At 46.2% G+C, this 18,902-nt stretch overlaps 1 protein-coding gene across 27 annotated transcripts in view; it reads left to right on the top strand.

The window, feature by feature from the left end:
- Nucleotides 1-18,902, top strand: part of LOC102380798 (butyrophilin subfamily 2 member A2-like) — a 62,999-nt gene that overhangs the window by 33,871 nt on the left and 10,226 nt on the right. For 12 of the 27 annotated variants that reach the window (XM_025195384.1, XM_025195363.1, XM_025195381.1 and 9 more), the window contains 4 exons: nucleotides 6,382-6,663; nucleotides 10,620-10,724; nucleotides 11,442-11,462; nucleotides 18,205-18,231. In XM_025195384.1, coding sequence (XP_025051169.1) covers nucleotides 6,382-6,663; nucleotides 10,620-10,724; nucleotides 11,442-11,462; nucleotides 18,205-18,231 — 435 coding nt within the window. Of the gene's footprint in view, nucleotides 1-6,381; nucleotides 6,664-10,619; nucleotides 10,725-11,441; nucleotides 11,463-11,489; nucleotides 11,572-18,204; nucleotides 18,232-18,902 lie in introns of all 27 variants that reach the window. The other 15 variants (XR_003092350.1, XM_025195370.1, XM_025195369.1 and 12 more) reach the window with 4 other exon arrangements.

Raw genomic sequence — 18,902 nt, 5'->3', positions numbered from 1 at the left:
CCACATAAGACTTGCCAGTGTTGCCTTTGGATGTTTCCAAATCTGTGCCTTCAATGATTCTAACATCAGGAACCAAAACAAGCATCTCATATACTAGGTTGTTGTCATCCCTACCCTGTTGTGTGAGTGTGAAATTTGATTGACTTTGGAAAAATTTGAAAGGTTTGGAACATTACCATCAGTGGTGTCTTGGTAAAATACTCCATATCAATTGCAAGGACAGAAAAATGGACCCAGCATTGTGGCTCAAGCAAACCCCATCAGCACTGACACCATGTTTATATAGCACTAGCTGCTTTGGACTAGACATATCATAAGGACATCTGGCAAACAGATCCCCAAACCATCTCTATACTCCTAACTCACTGATGGTTACCACTCCAGAGGTCAACAAAAGAAGAGGTCCAAGGACACCTTGAAAGCCAATCTGAAGAAATGTGATATTAACACCAATACCTGGGATATACCTCAAGCACAGAATTTTTCCCAATGGCACTGTGATGTATGACTAAGCCTTGAACATTTTCAACTCACCTCACTATGGAGACAGACAGATGGGAGAGAAAAATGGAAAGAGCCGTGACCTGACATCATCAGCATCTATTCCTTTCTCCCACTGCTATTTGTCATGTCTGCAGACAAACATGCAGATCTTGGACTGGCTTAATCAGTGATCTACAGACCCACCAATCATTCTATTTACTGGAAGAGTCATCCTCATATGAAGGCACTGCCAATGATGACAGGGGGTCAGAGAAACTTATTTAGGAACATAGGACTGGAAGAAAATTCCTGGATCACTGTGTCCTCTGCAGTTCTACTGCAGGCATCAAGTCCTATAATCCCTTATGAACTTTTTGGGGACATCCACACATACAGGCACATGTGCTTGCAGCAGCTCAAATAGGAGTGGCACAAATTTGAGCCAGGGATTTTTGCCTCAGTGCACATGCCCGGACAAGCACTTTGGTGTGGGACAAGTTGTGCCACTTAGGGCAAAATAACCCCACCCAGCTCCACCCAGATCTGCAGCCAGGGGGACCTAGAGCCTGGGACAGCACCTGTTCTGGCCCCAGCAGTATGAAAAGCTGCCCTGGCAAGCAGCTCAGGGCTATTTGCTCTCGGAGACTTCGGGGCATGCTGCAGTCGCTCCACCTCCAGAACCTCCTCCACCCACCCCCAGGCCACTTTCCTGTCACTTGTCCATGCACGTTTCTGGGCAGAGCACTGCTGGGTGGCATCCACAGGCTCCTTGGATGCCTTTGAGGACCGGTGGGTTTGGCCTAGAGGACTCTGCTCGGTGTCCCCCTTAGGAGCACTCATTTTTACATTTTGAACCTTTGACCCCCATGTCATTCCTATCCTGTTTTTTTCCTTAGTTGTCCCAAGAATTCAGTTGTACCATTCATTTATTAGCCCCACGAGGAGCTACTAGTTGACCAGGTGGGCCTTAGGGCCCACTCTAATTGGGTGTTACAAATGACAGGAGCTTCTGGGGAGGCTGCATTTTTATGACACAGATATAAAAAAAAAAAAAATCAAAGTGGCTTATCTCAATAATGTGTCAGCTATCCAGGTTGTCGCTGTATTGGTCTAGGAGAAAAAGCAATCAGGACTTATAGTAGAGATGATATCTTTTATAAGACCTTATTCTCCTGGATAGAAATGAAAGTTCATATTTCATAGGATTTCACAGAGGAATCAATAGATGGAAAAACTCTAGGCAGTCAGTTCATAGCTGGTATGGAGTCTCTCACCGCTTGTTGGTTCTGTGATGATGGATATTACCTTGAAACAAAGGCAGGAACAGTATCTCAGGTTTCAGGATTGATTGTCCATCCTAACTCAGTCCCTTTGCTCCGCTCCCTGAGCATTTGAATATAATTTTCTTGTGACTTAATTCAAACATATGACCACTGTTTTGTGTATATGGGAGAACTTGTATTTGCTCTTCACATATAAGCTTCATCTATTAAGTCCTTATACCTGTGAACATTTCAGTCTAAAAATAATAAGATGTGACTATGTACTCACGTGAAGTAAATCAGCAGCTCTATTGAGTTCAGAAGAACTTTACTGATTTACACCGGTGAAGGTGTACTCATTACAAATATGTATCAGTAATGAGTTTGGAGAAAGATCAGGTTTTAAATAGTTTGAGTAAAGTTGTGAATATGCCATTTACCACTCCTGCTTTCAAAAGATGAAATATATCCCACTCATATATATATATATATATATAAAAGCAAAAACAAATATGATGCTCAGTGAATTTTTAAGGTCTCCTATTTGATTCTGAGAAAGAGAGAGAAAGAGAGATGGATCAATTGGGCAATGTTTTATTGCTCTTTACAATGTTAAAGCAATTTGGAAGCCTAGCACTGTCTCTATCATCATAATACAATACATTCTAAATATATGTTTTGATGTTTGCTTTTGGTTTTCTTAGCATAGAACAATTAGAGCTCCCCCTGACGCTGCAACCGCAGCTCCTGCCAGCAGGTCTTATCCTGTCTGGCACTTGGGCATGCTGGGTGTGTAATGGGAAGATGTGGTGTTTGCAAAAGGGGGGAGGGAAGGGGTTTCGGGGGGATGTGGGTGAGTGTGTGGGGGACTGTGGGTGTGGGTGAACTGTGTGGAGGGGTGGGTCCCCCCCCCCCCCCAAAGAGCAGCCCCCCCACAGACAGCACAGGGGCTAGCCCCCCCCTCTCCCTGCAGGGCCACAGCTCCTCCCTGCCTATAGCTTGCCCCCATAGCTCCTCCCCTTCAGGGCCCATAAATCCCCCCCCCCACTCACAGGGTCACAGCCCTCCCACAGGGCCCACAACTCACTTTTTCAGCAGCCCTCTGGCACTTGGGACCCGCTGCAGCCAAAGTCCCAGAGGTACATCCTGGGCCACCTCAGAGTCAGCAGCACATGTGCCACTCGATGTGGGTCCGGCTCAGTGCAGCACAGGGCCATGCACCTTCAGGCACGCCTGGGGTGCTCGCACTGTCACCCAGGGCCCCGCACCCCGCTCGGAGACTGGGTGTCATGCCAGGTTGGGTCCTGCCTCCAGCGGAAGTGCTGCCAGGCCCACAGTGTGTGCAGGGAGGAGGTGCTCAGTGGGACCTGGGCCAGCACAGCTCACTAGCATGCCTTTGCACAGGACCAGGAGGTGCGGCTCCTGTGCAAAGGCGCACTGGCTGCACAGTCTGGGCCAAGCTGGGTCTGGTCGGGCTGGCCGGGTGCATTTTCCATGAGGGTCAGGTGGCGATGCACCCTGGCCTATTGTATGCACAGCACCGTGGCCATGCTTCACCACCTGAGCCTCATGGAAAACATGCCCAGCTGACCCGACCAGACCAGACCTGGCCTGGGCCATGCAGCCAGCGTGCCTTTGCACAAGAGCCGTGCAACCTGGAGCTATGCCTCCCATGCCTGTGCAAAGGTGTGCTACCGACCTGCACCAAACCAGACCCATGACGAGTGGCACAAATGGTGCTGGCTCTGAGGTGGCCGGGGCCACACCGCTGGGGGCCGGGTCAGGTTGGGCTGGCGGGGTGCGTTTTCCATGAGGCTCAGGCAGCAATGCACCAGAGCCTATTGTAGGTGCAGCGCTGCAGCTCTGCATCGCCATCTGAACCTCATGGAAAAATGCGCCTAGCATGACCAGGCCTAGGTCGTGCAGCTAGCATGCCTTTGCACAGGAGTCACACCTCTCGGTCCTGTGCAAAGGTTCACTAGTGAACTGTGCCAGGCTGTGTCGGGTCCCACTGGTCGCTTTGTGGAGGGGCTCAAGTGGGGGCCACCTCACACCTGCCCCCCACCCCTGCTGCGCCACCAGCAGCAGCCAGCGTGGCTGTGGCCTTGCTGCAGGCACAGCCAGTGGTAACGCAGCACTGTGTGACCCGGGCTCTATATATGCTGAGTGGACCTGGCCCGGCCCAGCCCAGCCCGCTAGTGCACAGCTTTGCACAGGACTTGGAAAGCCATGTGCTGGTGGGCTGGGTTGGGTCCATTAAGCATGTACAAAGCCTGGGTCACAGTGCCGTGTCATCACCTGCTGTGCCTGCAGCCAGGCCATAGCCATGCTGGCTGCTGCCACTGACGCCACAGGAGGGCAAGTGGCGGGGGGGGGGGGGGTGGCAGCCCCCACTCAAGCCCCTCCACAAACTCACCCACAGACCGCACATACCCCCCAGTATCCCACTGCCACTCCCCATACCCCCAATATCCCTTGCCACACCCCCTACCTTCTGACATCCCCTTGCCACTCCTCACCCCCCGCATCCCCCACCACTCCTCACACCCAGCCACCCCCATAAATCCCCCCACCCCCATGTTCCTACTTACCCCAGACAGCACCCGGATCCTGATCCTTGCGGTGCTCCTACTGCCCCAGCACATTAAGGGTTCATGCCCTGTGTGCTGGGGCAGTAAGACCACCAGAAAGATGCTCTGACCAGAAACCAGAGTGTCTTTCTGAAGGACCGGCTCCTGGATTACTTCAGGGCACGACTGGGGATCCATATGCTGTCCCACTTTTTTCACCCGTGTTTTATTTTTGTACCAGGATTTCCAGGTACCACATTTTGAGCCCACGCTGCAAATATGCAGTGTGGGGAACGTTTTTTTGTTCCCAGCGTGCATCTTGCAGCATCTCAAAATCCTTTGAGATCCCGCAAGAGGCATGTGTGGGCTTGACTGGACGCACCCTTTGAGCTCTGACTTAAGAGGCTAATGTTTTTGCACCAACTACTCCCAAGTGTGAGGCTGTTCCATATTTTAAGTTCTCTAATGCTTAAGAAGGCTTTCCTAATTTCCTGTCTATATTAGCCCATGGCCAGCCTACACACATTTCTTTTTGGGCCAATGTTGCTTTTAGTTTAAATCATTCTTTTCCCTTTCTAATTTTTGCCTTGTCATGTATTTATCAGTCACAGTCATATCCCATTTTCAGCCTTCGTTTTTATATGCTCTTCATTCTCTGATCATTTTAGTAGCACATCTCTGCACCTTTTCTAGTTTCAATCCATATTCCTTGAACATGGAAAACATGCATTATATACAGTATTTTATATAAGGTCATCCAAAGGCCTGTATGATGGTATTAACGCTTGCCTTTCTATACTAGCAGTACCTTGACAGGTACAAGATATTTCACAACTGCATCACACTGGGTGCTTCTACATGTTCATTAATGCACTTTAAGTAATGCGCATTAAATCTTGTACCTCCACTGTGAGGGTCTAGAAGAAGGAGCATAAGCCTATTTTAATGTGCCTTAGCTAAAGAGCACAGTTTTTTGGTGATACTTTAATGCTCATTAAGATAGGCTAATGTGCACTAAGCGCAAGTGTTGACATGCCAGCTGAGTAGTTTTCCTTATCAAGCATTTCCATGTTATTAATTTGCATGCTTATACTGGAATTTTGTTATAAATCTCTAAGAATGTGCCTGTTACATTTGGGCCAGCTTAATTTTATGCCACTGATATTATTCAGTCATTAGGTTCATCCATTTTTTCTTGTATATTCTGATTCTTTTCATTTTGGACAGTGATTCTTAACTTTTTATCATGAGCAAATTTCATCACTAACCTACTAGCATTTGTGGTAAGATCATGATGAAAACATTAAAAAGGCCCTTTTCTATCCTTATTGCATAGAATTCCACTCTTTTTTTCCTTCCTCTCTTCTAATTTATATACCTGAAGAAGTTATTGTCATTTATTTTTATGTCTTTTGCCGCATCTAATTCACCTTGATGTTTGCACTTCCTACTATCTTTATGCTTCCTGACCTCCCAGACATAGCCTTCTTTGCTGATCTATCCTTTATGTATTCCTTGTTGGTCCTCTGTTTAATCCTCATGTCCTTTTTGAAAGGTTCTCATTCATTTACAAATGGAGCCAGTTCCTACAGATTTTCTGCCTTTCTTCACATGTAGATTCCTAACAAATTTAGCACTTCGGCTTAAAGGATTCCCAGGCTTAGTTTACATTCAGACCCCTGAGTTCCTCTGTCCAGATGACAATATTATCAAGTTCCCTTGGTTTATCAAGGTTTGCCTTCTTGAAATACAAAAACTCGAGTGAGAGACCTATTTATATGTATTCTTCTATTTAATATTAATTTAAATCAGTAGTTACTAAGTTAAAACGCCAGACCTCTCTCCTATATTTTACTACCAGCAGAGTGATTCCATTTTGTTGTGAGAGGAAACAAATTATCTTAATGTGCCAAAAATTAGTAGTATTTAGCCCTTAGTCCTAAGGGATTATTCATACAAGTAAATTCTCATGAATTTGAGGACTCTGAATCTATCCCTTAAGTTTTACAGAACCGAAAAGTTTTGTATGCTTTGAACTAACCCAAATTTGCCTATTTTACCTCCAGTTTTAGGTTCTGTTCCTCTCATCTCTGTGGAAGATTACCAGGATGGAGGGATCCATGTGGTTTGCCAATCAGCCGGCTGGTTCCCAGAGCCCAAGTTGGTATGGAGAGATCCCAGTGGGCAGCATTTACCATCAGTTTCTGAAACAAAAGCTCAAAAGGACAATGGCTTGTTTGAAGCAGCAACTTCTATTGTTATAAAAGAATATACTAACTCAAGTTTGTCATGTTGGATCAGAGACAAGTACCTTAGCCAAGGGAAGGAATCAGCAGTTTATATATCAGGTCAGTTTCCATTTAGATCCCACAGTGAAACCACTGCCACAGAAAACAATGTGAAATGTAAAACAATACAAAGCAAAGCAAGCAAACCACCACCCTGTCTATCAACCACAAAACGGTCTGTTGCCTTTCTAGTTCTCACTTCATCCATTGCAAATACCATAATTATTCTTATCCACATATTCAAATTTCATAGAAATTTCACTTTAACTTTGAAATTTGATCACCTTGAAATCTATTTCCTATCTCTAAGCTTCTTTGTGATCTAGATCATAGCTGGGAAAAACCTGAAGTTCACCTAAGTCCCCAGAGGGACCTCATTCATTAAGCATGCTCATGAGATGTGTAGCTCAAATTGACAGCATAGACAGCAGTTCAAAATTATGAGGTATCTAGACCTTTAACATCGCAGCTAGGGGACTACCTAAATTGCAAAGCAACTGACCAATTTTCATGGGTTGATCACAGTGTGAAGTTCTAGTTCCACAGTTATTTTGTGATGGCTTCATCCCTTGGTGCTGACTGGCACAGAAGCCTAGCCCCTTGGCACTGATCAGTTGAAAGGTCTTGTTGGGGGAAGGAGGGTAGAGTGGGAAACTGCCCTTTGTGCCATCCCGCCAAGCAGTGCCTTCCCCTTCTGGCAGCAAGGACTGCTGGCTCCTACTGGGGATCTATCATTTTGTTTTATTTATTTGTTGTTGTTGACTGTGGATTTTGCAGACAATTTTGGATGTCACAGTTTTAGCAAAATCATGAATTCATATGTCCCAATAATAGCCCAATGACCACAGTGGCTACAATACATACTCAGGAAATATAAGGCTGTCCTCAACCTTCAGGAATTCAAATTATCCAAGAGTGCCCTAACCCCCAAACAAGAAACTAGGTTTAACAGTTATTGGTCCAGAAGTAGAGAAAGCAATCACAGCATGAGTCTGTCTTAGTGATGGGATCATTTCCTGTGAAGGAGCTTGTGATGCAGTCACTCCTGTAATTCACTGTTGTTCGTTTTTACTTCCATGGTGACTGACTGGTGTTAAAAGCAGAAATGGTCTGAGCAACAGGAACCAAGACCCTGATTTTTTTTCCCCGCTTCCAAACTAAGCGTGTCAGAGAAGATTAGTGCAGAGTAGGAGGTATGCTGTAAATTTCTTCCCTTTTTTCAATCTACTCTCTTCAACTGAGGCATGAGGCCTTGGCAGGACTGATATTCTATGCTGTCTTATTTCAAGGTGGAGATAGAGGTTACCTTTGTGCCACCATACCAATTTTTATGGCAGCACAAAGTGAAAGCAAATAAAGGTCCTACCTTTCGCTGTACCACAAATGCTAAAGTTTCTGGCTGTGACAGAATGCAGCTATAATCTGTGCCACTTCGTTGCAGCCATTGTCTATTTGCTTATGGCAAGAGAGCATGGGAACCCATGAGCTGCAGCCAGCACTCTCCAGTCACCATCTCTAGGGATCTGAGAGACCCAGTCTTGGGCATCCTAGGAATTCTTGGGTAGACTTGGGCTCATCAAGCCCCTGAAGAGCCCATCCAGCTTTCCCTGCTTACTGAGACACACCCTCAGGATATCCAGAGACATATCTGGGTAAGCAGGAAAAGTTGTGATTTCCTCACTTACCTAGATACATCCCCTGAATCTCCAAGTATATTTTTCAGTGGGCAGAGAAACCCCAGCTTTCCCTGCTTGCCCAGATACATCCCCAGATAGCCCAGGGGTGCATATGGGTATGTGGGGAAATCACTGACTTGTGCTTCATGTGGAGGCAGGAGTCAGTGCATGGAGGCACAGGTCACCAGGGGTTCTCTGGCTCCCACACCATCCCATGCCTCCACACTGGTCCATGCTGCCCCATGCCATTGAGTGAAGGAGGTCAGCACAGGTTTCATCAAGGTGGTATGGGTCAGCATGGGACACAAGGAATTCTCAGCACCTCATGCCTTCATGGTGGGACTTTCACTTCATGTATAGGCACAGTTCAGTGTGGCTACCAGAGTGGAGGCATACTACTTAACCTATGCTACCCTGTACAGCCAGATCTTACTGCTCCCATTAGGCATCTGAGAGGACTTCGGTACCAAAGTATGATCCTGTTGTACCCTGCTGGAATTCTTGAGTATTCATTAATACAGCTAACTTTGTAACATGGTTATAGAGGAAAGTGCCCTCCACAGGACAGCCAGCAAAAAGGAACCAAGCTTGTGCTGAAGAAAGTCCTGGGATCTAACCCTGGCTCCCAAGGTTGTTCATTCATTTTTACTAATATCTATTTAATGAAAATGCATCATAGAGGTTGATATACATCTGGAATAATGTGATCACAAGTAATGTAGTTTTTCCAGTGGTCAGGTAATGCAAAATGCAAAACCCCTTTGGCAGCAAGGGCTTCCTCCCTTCCTGTTCCAGCAGCATTCACCTTTCTGGGCTACAGTCGCACACCATCTGGTTGGCTGGCATTTCTTCTCATGACTCTGGCTCTCCTGGCTGCCCATAGGCCTAACTTCAACAACAAGCTGGTCTTGGTTCTACCTAGTCTGTGGCCAGAACATGATGATTGGAGACATAAGGCTCCAAACTGTTCCTAGCCCCTGAGTCTCCCATTTCCCAGGCAAATGACTTAACCACAAGACAAATGATTTAACTGCAAGTGGCAGTATAGGTGCCACTACTAATGACATGAACTGTGCCAAACAGTGACCAGCCTGGATTTTGATTTTCCTACAATTTCAGGATCTTGCACAACGTTTCTGTGTGTCCACAAGGAAACTGAATCTTAGCATAGCATAAATGTAATTGTCATGTCTTTGGCTGTGTTGAGTAATTTTTTAGCATGCTGAATAGTGCAAATTTACAAGGATTGGGGGAAAATGGAAAAACATAAGCAATGTAGAAATCTTTGAGTGATTTAAAACATTATGAGGGGTCAAGTAGAATGTCTTTTTTGTGACTTACATGCCTAAAAATGATCTACAATGACACTTGGATGTCTTAGCAGGAAAGTAGAGGTTTGCCTGTAGATTCTGCCTTAAGTTGCAGTCTTAATTAATTGAAGCAAGTTTCATAAAGGGCATCTTTACACCAAAATCTGATTTAAGATTGTGTACATTTATTTGCTCCATTGATGCAACTGTTTTTGTAGCAAGGCCTTGAACCAATTGAAGAATGGCCAAGCAAAGATTAACAGACTTTTTGCTCAGCCGGGGAAAAAATCCCTGTGAGGAGCAGGCTTTAGATTCTTTTGAAAACCCCATTCTGAGTCAGTGATTAAGGCACTGGGGTCGCATCTACACAAGGTACTGATTGCATAGTTGTTATGTGCAGTCATTTAGTACTTGTATAAAGTGTTAAGCAAGTGTTTGTACAAATACAAAATGACTGCGCAGTAACCCAAGTTACTGTGCAGTAGTGCCTCCACACTTTTTTTGTGATGCTGGCTGTGCAGTAGCCTGAGACTTCTGTGCAGGAGCATTGCATAAGGGTTGCTGCTATGTGAAGCTCCTGCTCAGTAGTCTCGAGCTACTGCACAGTCAGTGTCTTTTGTAACTGCAGCCTGGAAGGAGGAGAATGGCAAGTGAAGACTATTTTATAACTCCAGTATTTGGGAAGATTAGAATTATGATTAATTTTAAAATGTGGGAGTGATACTGGATTTTCCAAAAATTCTTTTAATATGTCACTTCTTTGTATTTCCAAAAACTGAGAGAAAAATTCTTTGAAGGTGTAGTAAGTCCATTAAACATCGATGCTCTTACAGAGTAAGAAAATTTATCCCAGAATTATGTTATCCTAGAGGATCACTGAATCAAACCAATCCTGTTTGTTTACGAAAATTTCCATGGCAAAATTATTGGAGTCATTTTTTTAAATCAGTTTCATATCTTTTGCATAGTATTGTGGGGCTCCTGCTGTCATTTTGTTTCTGAGAACAATCCCAGGTATTCTGTTTTTCAGACCAATTTTTCCCTTGGGTTAATCCCTGGATGGTGGCTCTGATTGTGATCCTGGTGATTTTATCTGGTTTCCTTGTCCTGATCATTTATTTCTGCAAGCTAAGAAGTAAGTATCAGAGGGCGGGAATATGGTGCATTTAGCAAGAAATTGGCTTCTGATAAATGAAAAAGGGCATAAATAGGACTTTATCCTAGCCAAGCAGAGAGAAGCACACAGATGCACTCTTCCCTGAGCAGACCAGGGGAGGACGTGTTACTTCTGATATGCCTGCTCCACTTCGGCACAGCAAAAAGCTGCGCTGTTCTGAGGCATGTTGTTCCTGCACCATGCACACTGTCCCCCAGAATGGAAGTAATGTAGCTGCCTTAGTGACATGTTGGGCATGTGTCTAAAAGCTCTGACTTCATTTACAAAATGGAAAGACTGAATTTTCTCTCTTTCTTTATTTTGCAAGCTTTGATTCAGTCCATATATTTTAAAGTTAATGGAAACATGGCTTCCAACAAAACAAACCTAAAAACATAACCAATATTGTGAGGACTCAGCTATGTACCACGATTAGGATTCATAATTTCCATATAGAGTGTGTGCGGGGGTTGCAGCCTTCAGATCAATGACAGTATAATGGCCACTGAAGTGCTCAGAGTCCAACCAAAATTTTGCAAGAGGAAGTCATGCCTCAGCCCCTTAGCAGGTTCCCTGCCTGTAGCCTGCATGATTGCATTTTGTGATGCAGAGTTTGTCTAGTGGGAGGAATGCGATTCAATCCATCCAGTCACAGATACACTTACAGTGTCTTTTCTCTGATTGTGTGTTACTTAGGTGACCTTCTGAGACAACTTGGTGAGTTTTTCTCCTTCTTTATTCCAGCCTCTTCCATTATATTGAATCTTCCTACCTACCTACCCTTCTGCCTCTCAGTGCACTGTCTGTACACCATTAATACCATTGGGTAACTATTTTTTTTCTTACATGGCCATCTCCATGGCGTTTTTGGCACTTAAGTAACCAGATGAATTCTCTTCCTGGCTGCGTAGCCCTGTGTGCATAGACAGCTACAGAGGCAGAGACTGGGCATTCACAGTAGCATTTGGGGCCCATACATATACTTGCTTGTAGATATGTAGCAATCTTAGCTACCCAGAACTGTAGCCAACCATAATCTATGACTACTGGATTTGGAATCAGAAATAGAAAAATGCTGTGCCTGTGTGTTTTCCCTTACCTCCTCCCCCCACCCACCCCACCAGGACTGCCCACCAACACTTCCAAATAGCTTAGGAGATAAAGACCTGGAAGCTAGAAACCCTGTAGTGTTCTAAGAAATCCTCACTTGGAGAAGGCTTGAACTTAGGTCTCTCTCACTTGCCAAGCTAGCCAACAAATCACAGATAAGCCATTATCTAGGCCCTCCTCTAGCACTCCTTTTGAAGCCATGAGAAGGATGTCTGTGGGACGTATGTGGAACAAGGAAAATAGCTTGTGTGGCTCAGTGAAGTGGCTACTGTCTTGTAAGGCATGCAGTCCTGAGTGCTTGCTGAGTAGGGTTATCATATCATATTATATCAATTGCATAGGATGCAATTTAATAAAGATAAATGTAAGGTACTCCACCTGGGAAGGAGGAACCCCCAGCACACCTATAGTTTGGGGAGTGTCCTTCTCAGCAGCTCAGAGGCAGAGAGGGATCTTGGAGTCATAACTGACTCCAAGATGAACATGACCCGGCAGTGTAACGAGGCCATCAACAAGGCCAATCGCACCTTGTCATGCATTAGCAGGTGCATGACTAATAGATCAAAGGAGGTGATGCTCCCCCTCTATGCGGCACTGGTCAGGTCGCAGTTGGAGTACTGTGTCCAGTTCTGGGCGCCACACTTCAAGAGGGACGCAGAGAATCTGGAGAGGGTCCAGAGGAGGACCACTCGCATGATTAGTGGCCTTATGATAGACCCTACGGGGGGAGGTTGAGAGAGCTGAATCTCATCAGCCTTCACAAGAGACGGCTGAGGGGAGATCTTGTGGCCGACTAGAAATTTATTAGGGGAGGTCAACGGGGAATAGGGGACATGCTATTTACTGAGGTGTCCCAGGGAGTGACTAGGAATAATGGGTGTAAACTAGTTGAGAGTGGATTTAGGTTAGATATTAGGAAGAAATACAGTAAGGGTGGCCAGGATCTGGAATGGGCTTCCAAGACAGGTGGTGCTATCACCTAGCTTGGAGGTCTTCAAGAGGAGGCTAGATAGTCACCTGGCTGGGGTCATCTGACCTCGGTCCTCTTTCCTGCCAGGGGCAGGGGGTCGGACACGATGATCCATTGTGGTCCCTTCCTACTCTACACTCTATGAATATTTCCAGGTCAAAAAAAAAAGGACATCTGGCATGGTGGGAGAGAGGGCACAGGGGAATATGCTGCCCCTGCCCATTTTGTTGCTCCTCACTGACAAGCCCACTGACCCCAGCCCTGCCAGTATCCCTCACTCCCAAACAGAAATATCCTGCCCCCCACCCCTTGCTGGTGCCCCTCACTCCCAACCCGCAGGCCCCTGGCGCTGCCTGTGCCTTGCAAACCCAACCCACAGTCACCCATCCCATCCCCCATGCCCCTCACTCCTGACCTGTAGCCCCTGCCCCCTCTGCACTGTCGGCACCCCTCACTTCCAACCTGCAGCTCCCTGCTCCCTCCCAGCCATAGTGGTACCCCTCACTCCTGACCTGCAGCCCCTTTCCCACCCCCAGCCCTTCTGGCTTGTGTTCACTCCTAACTTGCAGCCCCCTGCCCTGCCCAACCCTGCGGTGCCCCTCATTCCTCACCCACAGCCCCCTGCCTCCCAGCACTGCTGGTGCCCTGCACTTCTGACCCTCAGTCCCTGCTCCCTCATAGCCCTGCTGCCCAAGCAGCTTGCTCACACACACACCTTCCACTAGTGGCCGGGCCATGTGAAGAGCATATGATCTTGTAGATTCATAGATGTTAGGGTCAGAAGGGACCTCAGTAAATCATCGAGTCCAACCCCTACCCTAGGTGGGAAAGAGCACTGGGGTAAGATGACCGCAGCCAGGTGCATGTCTAGTGTCCTCTTAAAGACCCCCAAGATAAGGGAGAGCACCACCTCCCTTGGAAGCCTATTCCAGACTCTGGCAACCCTTACAGTAAAGGAGTTTTTCCCGATGCCTAACCTGCTCTCTGTCAGCTTGTGGCCATTGTTCCTAGTTACTCCAGGGGGTATTCTGGTAAACAGAGCATCTCCTTTTCTTCCTGACCACCCCCTATGAATTTAGAGGCGGCCATGAGATCACCTCTCAGCCGCCTTTTGTGGAGGCCGAAGAGATCCAAGTCCTTCAATCTCTTCTCCTAGGGCTTTGCCTTCAGGCCCCTAACCATACGAGTGGCCCTCCTCTGGACCCTCTCGGGGTTTTCCACATCCCTCTTGAAGTATTGCACCCAAAATTGGACGCAGTACTCCAACTGCAGCCTGACCAATGCCACATAGAGGGGAAGTATCACCTCCCTGGACCTGTTTGTCATGCACCTGCTAATGCATGATAATGTGCGGTTAGCTTTACTGATCATTTCTGCACATTGACAACTGATGTTCATCTTGGAGTTAGCTATGACTCCAAGATCCATTTCTGCTGCTGTGCTGCTGAGAAGGTCATCTCCCAGTCTATAAGTGTGTTGGTGATTTCTTCTCCCTAGATGCATCACTTTGCACTTGTCTTTGTTAAACTGTGTCCTATTCTTTTCTGCTCACTTTTCCAACCTGCCCAGATCCACCTGGATTTGTTCTCTACCCTCTAGTGTGTTAACTTTACCCCATAATTTGGTATCATCTGCAAATTTGGACAAAGTGCCCTCTATGCCCTCATCCAAGTTACTGATGAAGACATTGAACAGCACAGGTTCAAGGACCAAGCCTTGCGGGACTCCACTGCTCACAACTTTCCAAGTCGATACCAACTCATCCACCACCACTCTCTGGGTGTGACCCCTAAGCCAGTTTGCCACCTAGCTGACCATGTAATCATCTGTCACAGCCTTTCAGTTTAACTATGAGAATAGGATGAGATACTTTATTGAAGGCCTTCCTAAAATCCAAGTAAATGACATCTGCCTCCTCTCCTGCATCTAAGCATTTTTGTGACCTGATCATAAAAAGAAACAAGGTTAGTCAGGCAGGATTTACCTGCTATGAATCTGTGCTGGTTGCCCTTCAGCATTATTTTTCCCACTGGACTCCTACAGATGTGATTCTTAATAATTTTTTCAAAGGTTTTCCCAAGGATAGAGGTGAGACTAACCAGCTTGTAGTTACCTGGATCCTCCTTTCTCCCCTTCTTGCAAATAGGGACCACATTGGCCCTTTTCCAGTCCTCTGGGACCTGACCCGAGCACCATGAGTGCTTAAACAGCTCTGTTATGACACTGGCCAATTCCTTCAGCACTTTTGGATGAAGATCATCTGGGCCTGCTGACTTAAACACATCCAGTCCTTCCCGGTGTCTCTGCACCAAGTTGACACTAATAGTTGGTGGGCTGGTGTCCCCCTTGTACCTATGATCCAATTGGGAGATTTGTCCTGATCCGAGTTCAGGAACACTGAAGCAAAAACTCATTGAAGAGCTCGACTTTGTCCCCCCCTCTCTGTCACTAATTGTTCTTGTTTATCTTGTAAGGGTCCTATGCTACCCTGTGCCTTCTTTTTACTCCCTATATACCTGAAGAAGGACTTTTGTCTTTAATTTTTGTTGCCAGCCTAAGTTCCATTGTTGCTTGGGCATTTCTAACTGCCTCCCTGCAAGTGTGGGCCAAGTAGGTATACTCCTCCTTGGAAGCTACCCCCTGCTTCCAGAGCCTGTATGCCTCTTTTTTGCCCCTAGGCTTTCCTTGATTTCCCTGTTTAGCCAAGAGGGTTTCTTGTTCCCTTTGCCCCCATTCCTGCACAATGGGATTGTCTCCTTCTGCACCCAAAGGATTGCTTCTTTTAGGAACAACCACGCTTCCTGGACTCCCATCTCACCAGTGCTTCTGTTCTTCAGTGCAGCTTAACTAATCTCCTGAGCACACTGAAGTGAGCCTTTCTGAAGTCTAGCGCTTCTGCCCTACTGGTTATCTTTCCCACCCTATGCTGGAGAGTGAATTCAATCAATTGATGGTCATTATCCCCTAGGTTACCTTGTATCTGCAGATCCCCCACCAGGTCATCTCCCGTAGCCAACACCAAGTCCAGCAAGGCATTTCCCCTACTGGGACTGTATACCTCCTGCGTTAGGTGAAGGTCTTGTATGCAGGTTAAGAAGCTACATGAACGGTTGGATCTAGCTGACTGCTTCTCCCAGTAGATGTCAGGGTAGTTTAGATCACCCATGACAACTATGTCCCTTGACTGTACGGCCTCTGAGAGCTGCCTGGAGAATTCCAGGTCTATGTCATCCTCCTGGTGTGGCGGTCTGTAGCAGATCCCCGCTACCAAGTCCCTTTCCCCCGACCCCCTTGCATTCTGCCCCACAATACCTCAATTTGCCCCTCCTCTGATCCCATCTTGATTATGGAAGATGTATATTGCTCCTTAACATAGAGATCAACAACCCCCCCCCTTTTCTTCTGACAGCCAATCAGCTTTCCCACTGCCCTTAGCTCCGAGCAAAAGCAGAGGCTAAGGAAAAAACCCGGACATTTGGCCGCATTTTTAAATACCCACCTGGACAGAGCACAAGGGCCCAAAAAAGAGGACGTCTGGGGAAAACCTGGACATACGGTAACCCTATTGCTGAGGTCCTTGCCCCTAGTAAGGCATAGATGTCCTCCAACACTATGCTGCAGCCATTTTTCCAGTAATCAAATGAATGACTCAGCTCGGAAGGAGCACCAGAGAAGGGACCTGACTTTGGCTAACATGGCATTGCTGTTAGAGCAGTGTGCTTAGAAGTCAGAGAGACCAATGATTAAGCCCTGTCTGGCTGGGCAGAGGGCTAGAAGTCAGGTCATCTAACCTCCCTGGTTAGTACCTTAACAACTGAGTGACTGGATGAGTAGAGAAGGAAAAAGAGCTCCCTTTTTTTTCTTTCCCTCTTCCCTCCTATCTCTGACTGCATAGTTGCACATAGTTGTCTTTGTGTCCAGGAACAGAATCCCTCCCTCCCCGAAAAGGTCACTTAGAAGATGATAAAAAGGCCACATAGATGACCAGGACAACATAGAATTCCACCAAATGTTTCTATAGGACTTTGTGGGCTCTCTGGCTCTTTTCCTTCTGGTCGTACAACTTCCTTTGGTGAGGATCTTTCTTCTCTCATTTTTAGTCAAAGGGTATCTGAGTTGTGAGTGCCCTTCTAGTTGTGCCGTAAAGATTTATTGAGGGGGGGAGAGAAAAGGTTTTGCAGCAATTCCTAAATCTGCTCAGGCTCTGGAATCACCCAGTCTGATCTAAAAACATGTCCCACGGCCAAATCCCCATAGCTTTTGTCCACAGCTCTCATGCACTAATTTTCCCAGGTTTTGTGATCTTTTTTCCATACATCAAAATATGCTCATTAGTGTAGATATGACTGGTTTGAGGATTAGGACCAAGGCCTTACACTGGCAATGAAAGTCAACTGAGAACGAGTGGAAGTACCTAAACAATTATCTGATATGCTCTCAGTGGCCCAAACCTTAGGGAAGGCAAGGAGCTGCAGTGTGTGAGCTGAAGCTTTCACATTCTACTTCAGATAAAGTGAATCTCAGTAATCCATCATGAAGGTGACAGATGTGGGGACCACTGAGGCAGGGAGACATCTGGGTGCCAGTGGTGGAATTTCTTAGTGACGCACATTCTCCAGCCCCGATAAGCAGGTGCTCCAGGGGCCTGAGGGCCCCTCAAATCCCTAGAGCACCTATCCATCTTTCCCCACTTGCATAGAGGCACCCGAGGGAATCTTGGGATGCCTCTCTAAAGGCAGGAAAGTCAAGGATTCCATCTTACAGAATCCTGCCCTGCCATCTCCAGGGGCATGTCTATAAGCTGGGAAAGCCTGGCAATATCCAGTACCCTGTGCATCCATGCTGGGACCTGCTTACCCAGCTGGGCTTCTCCTGCTTCCCTAGATGCATTCCCAGAGATTACAGGGACAGCTGGGTAAGCAGGGAAAGCCTCTCTCCCTGATTACCCAGATGTGCCCCCAAGAAATTCTTGGGGTTCACAGGACCAGACCCTCAAATCCCAAGACAACATATTGCCCCTTGTCCTGCACCATCAACAGGTGGAGCAAAAGGTGACATTTGTTCCACTCAGTCAAACAAATTATACTTCCAGTGAAGCATAATGGCACAGTTGATCTGCATCATTTTGTAACATCTATTACTAGTCTTAGTGAGGGGTCATGTAATAGGATTTCCCACCTCTTTCATTCCCACATCAGTGGAAGGATGAGACAGCATTTTTACACATTCTCCAATGTGTTGTCCCATTTTCTACCAATGTCCCTTTGTCCTTGCTTGGATTCTTGGCCAACTGGATTTCATCAAGCATCTTTTGATTGATAAATTTCCTTGGATGAGTTTTTAATCCCTGGCTTTTTTTGTTTTTTTGCTTGGTTTCAGGGTGGAGAAGAGACGTCATCTGTCCAGGTAATGGACGCTAATGATGAATCAACACTGAAAATTTACTCTTTCGGAGATTACCCAACCCATTTCCTTATGCAGTCAGACTGTTGTATTGACTAACAGTTTTGGCCAGGGATGACTTTTTGCTAAGATGAAAAGATTAAAAAATTTGTGCGTCCACAGTTGTTGTTTTGGGAACATAAAATTCTCCCCTCACTCCAGCGGCAGCTAAGAGTTCCCGAAGCTGCAGTGTAAATGGGTCTGGTAGACGAGAGAACCGGGAAGGGAAATGTAGGAAAAGGGCTGGAAAGGGGCTTGATAGGTTGCTCAGTTTAAATTTTCAGAATTGCTAACAGGATTCATGTACATAAACAGAGACTGTAAGAAGCCAAGTCACAGTAGGAGCATGGCCATTATCAGCCACCTCATTTCATAAAAGAAGGGCTTCACAGAAAGGTGGCGGTGGTTATCAAGGCTTTTGGAAAATTCCTGTGAAGAACAAATGAAAATCTAAGAATTGTCACCTTGAGATAGCAGATATTGAGGACAGGAAAAAAATACATGAAATCACAGTCACACAGGGAGAATGGAAAAATAGATTTTTAGGTTGAAATATCCACCACTGAAAGGATAGAAAATGCTTATTTTATTATTTTCCATAAAATTGTAATCCTTGCTGCTTGTAGACTAACAGG

The sequence above is a fragment of the Alligator sinensis genome, unplaced genomic scaffold, assembly GCF_000455745.1.
Source record: "Alligator sinensis unplaced genomic scaffold, ASM45574v1 scaffold1138_1, whole genome shotgun sequence".
NCBI lineage: Eukaryota > Metazoa > Chordata > Crocodylia > Alligatoridae > Alligator > Alligator sinensis.
Note: the sequence above shows the minus strand (reverse complement) of the source record. Positions and strands in the feature narration are given on the sequence as shown.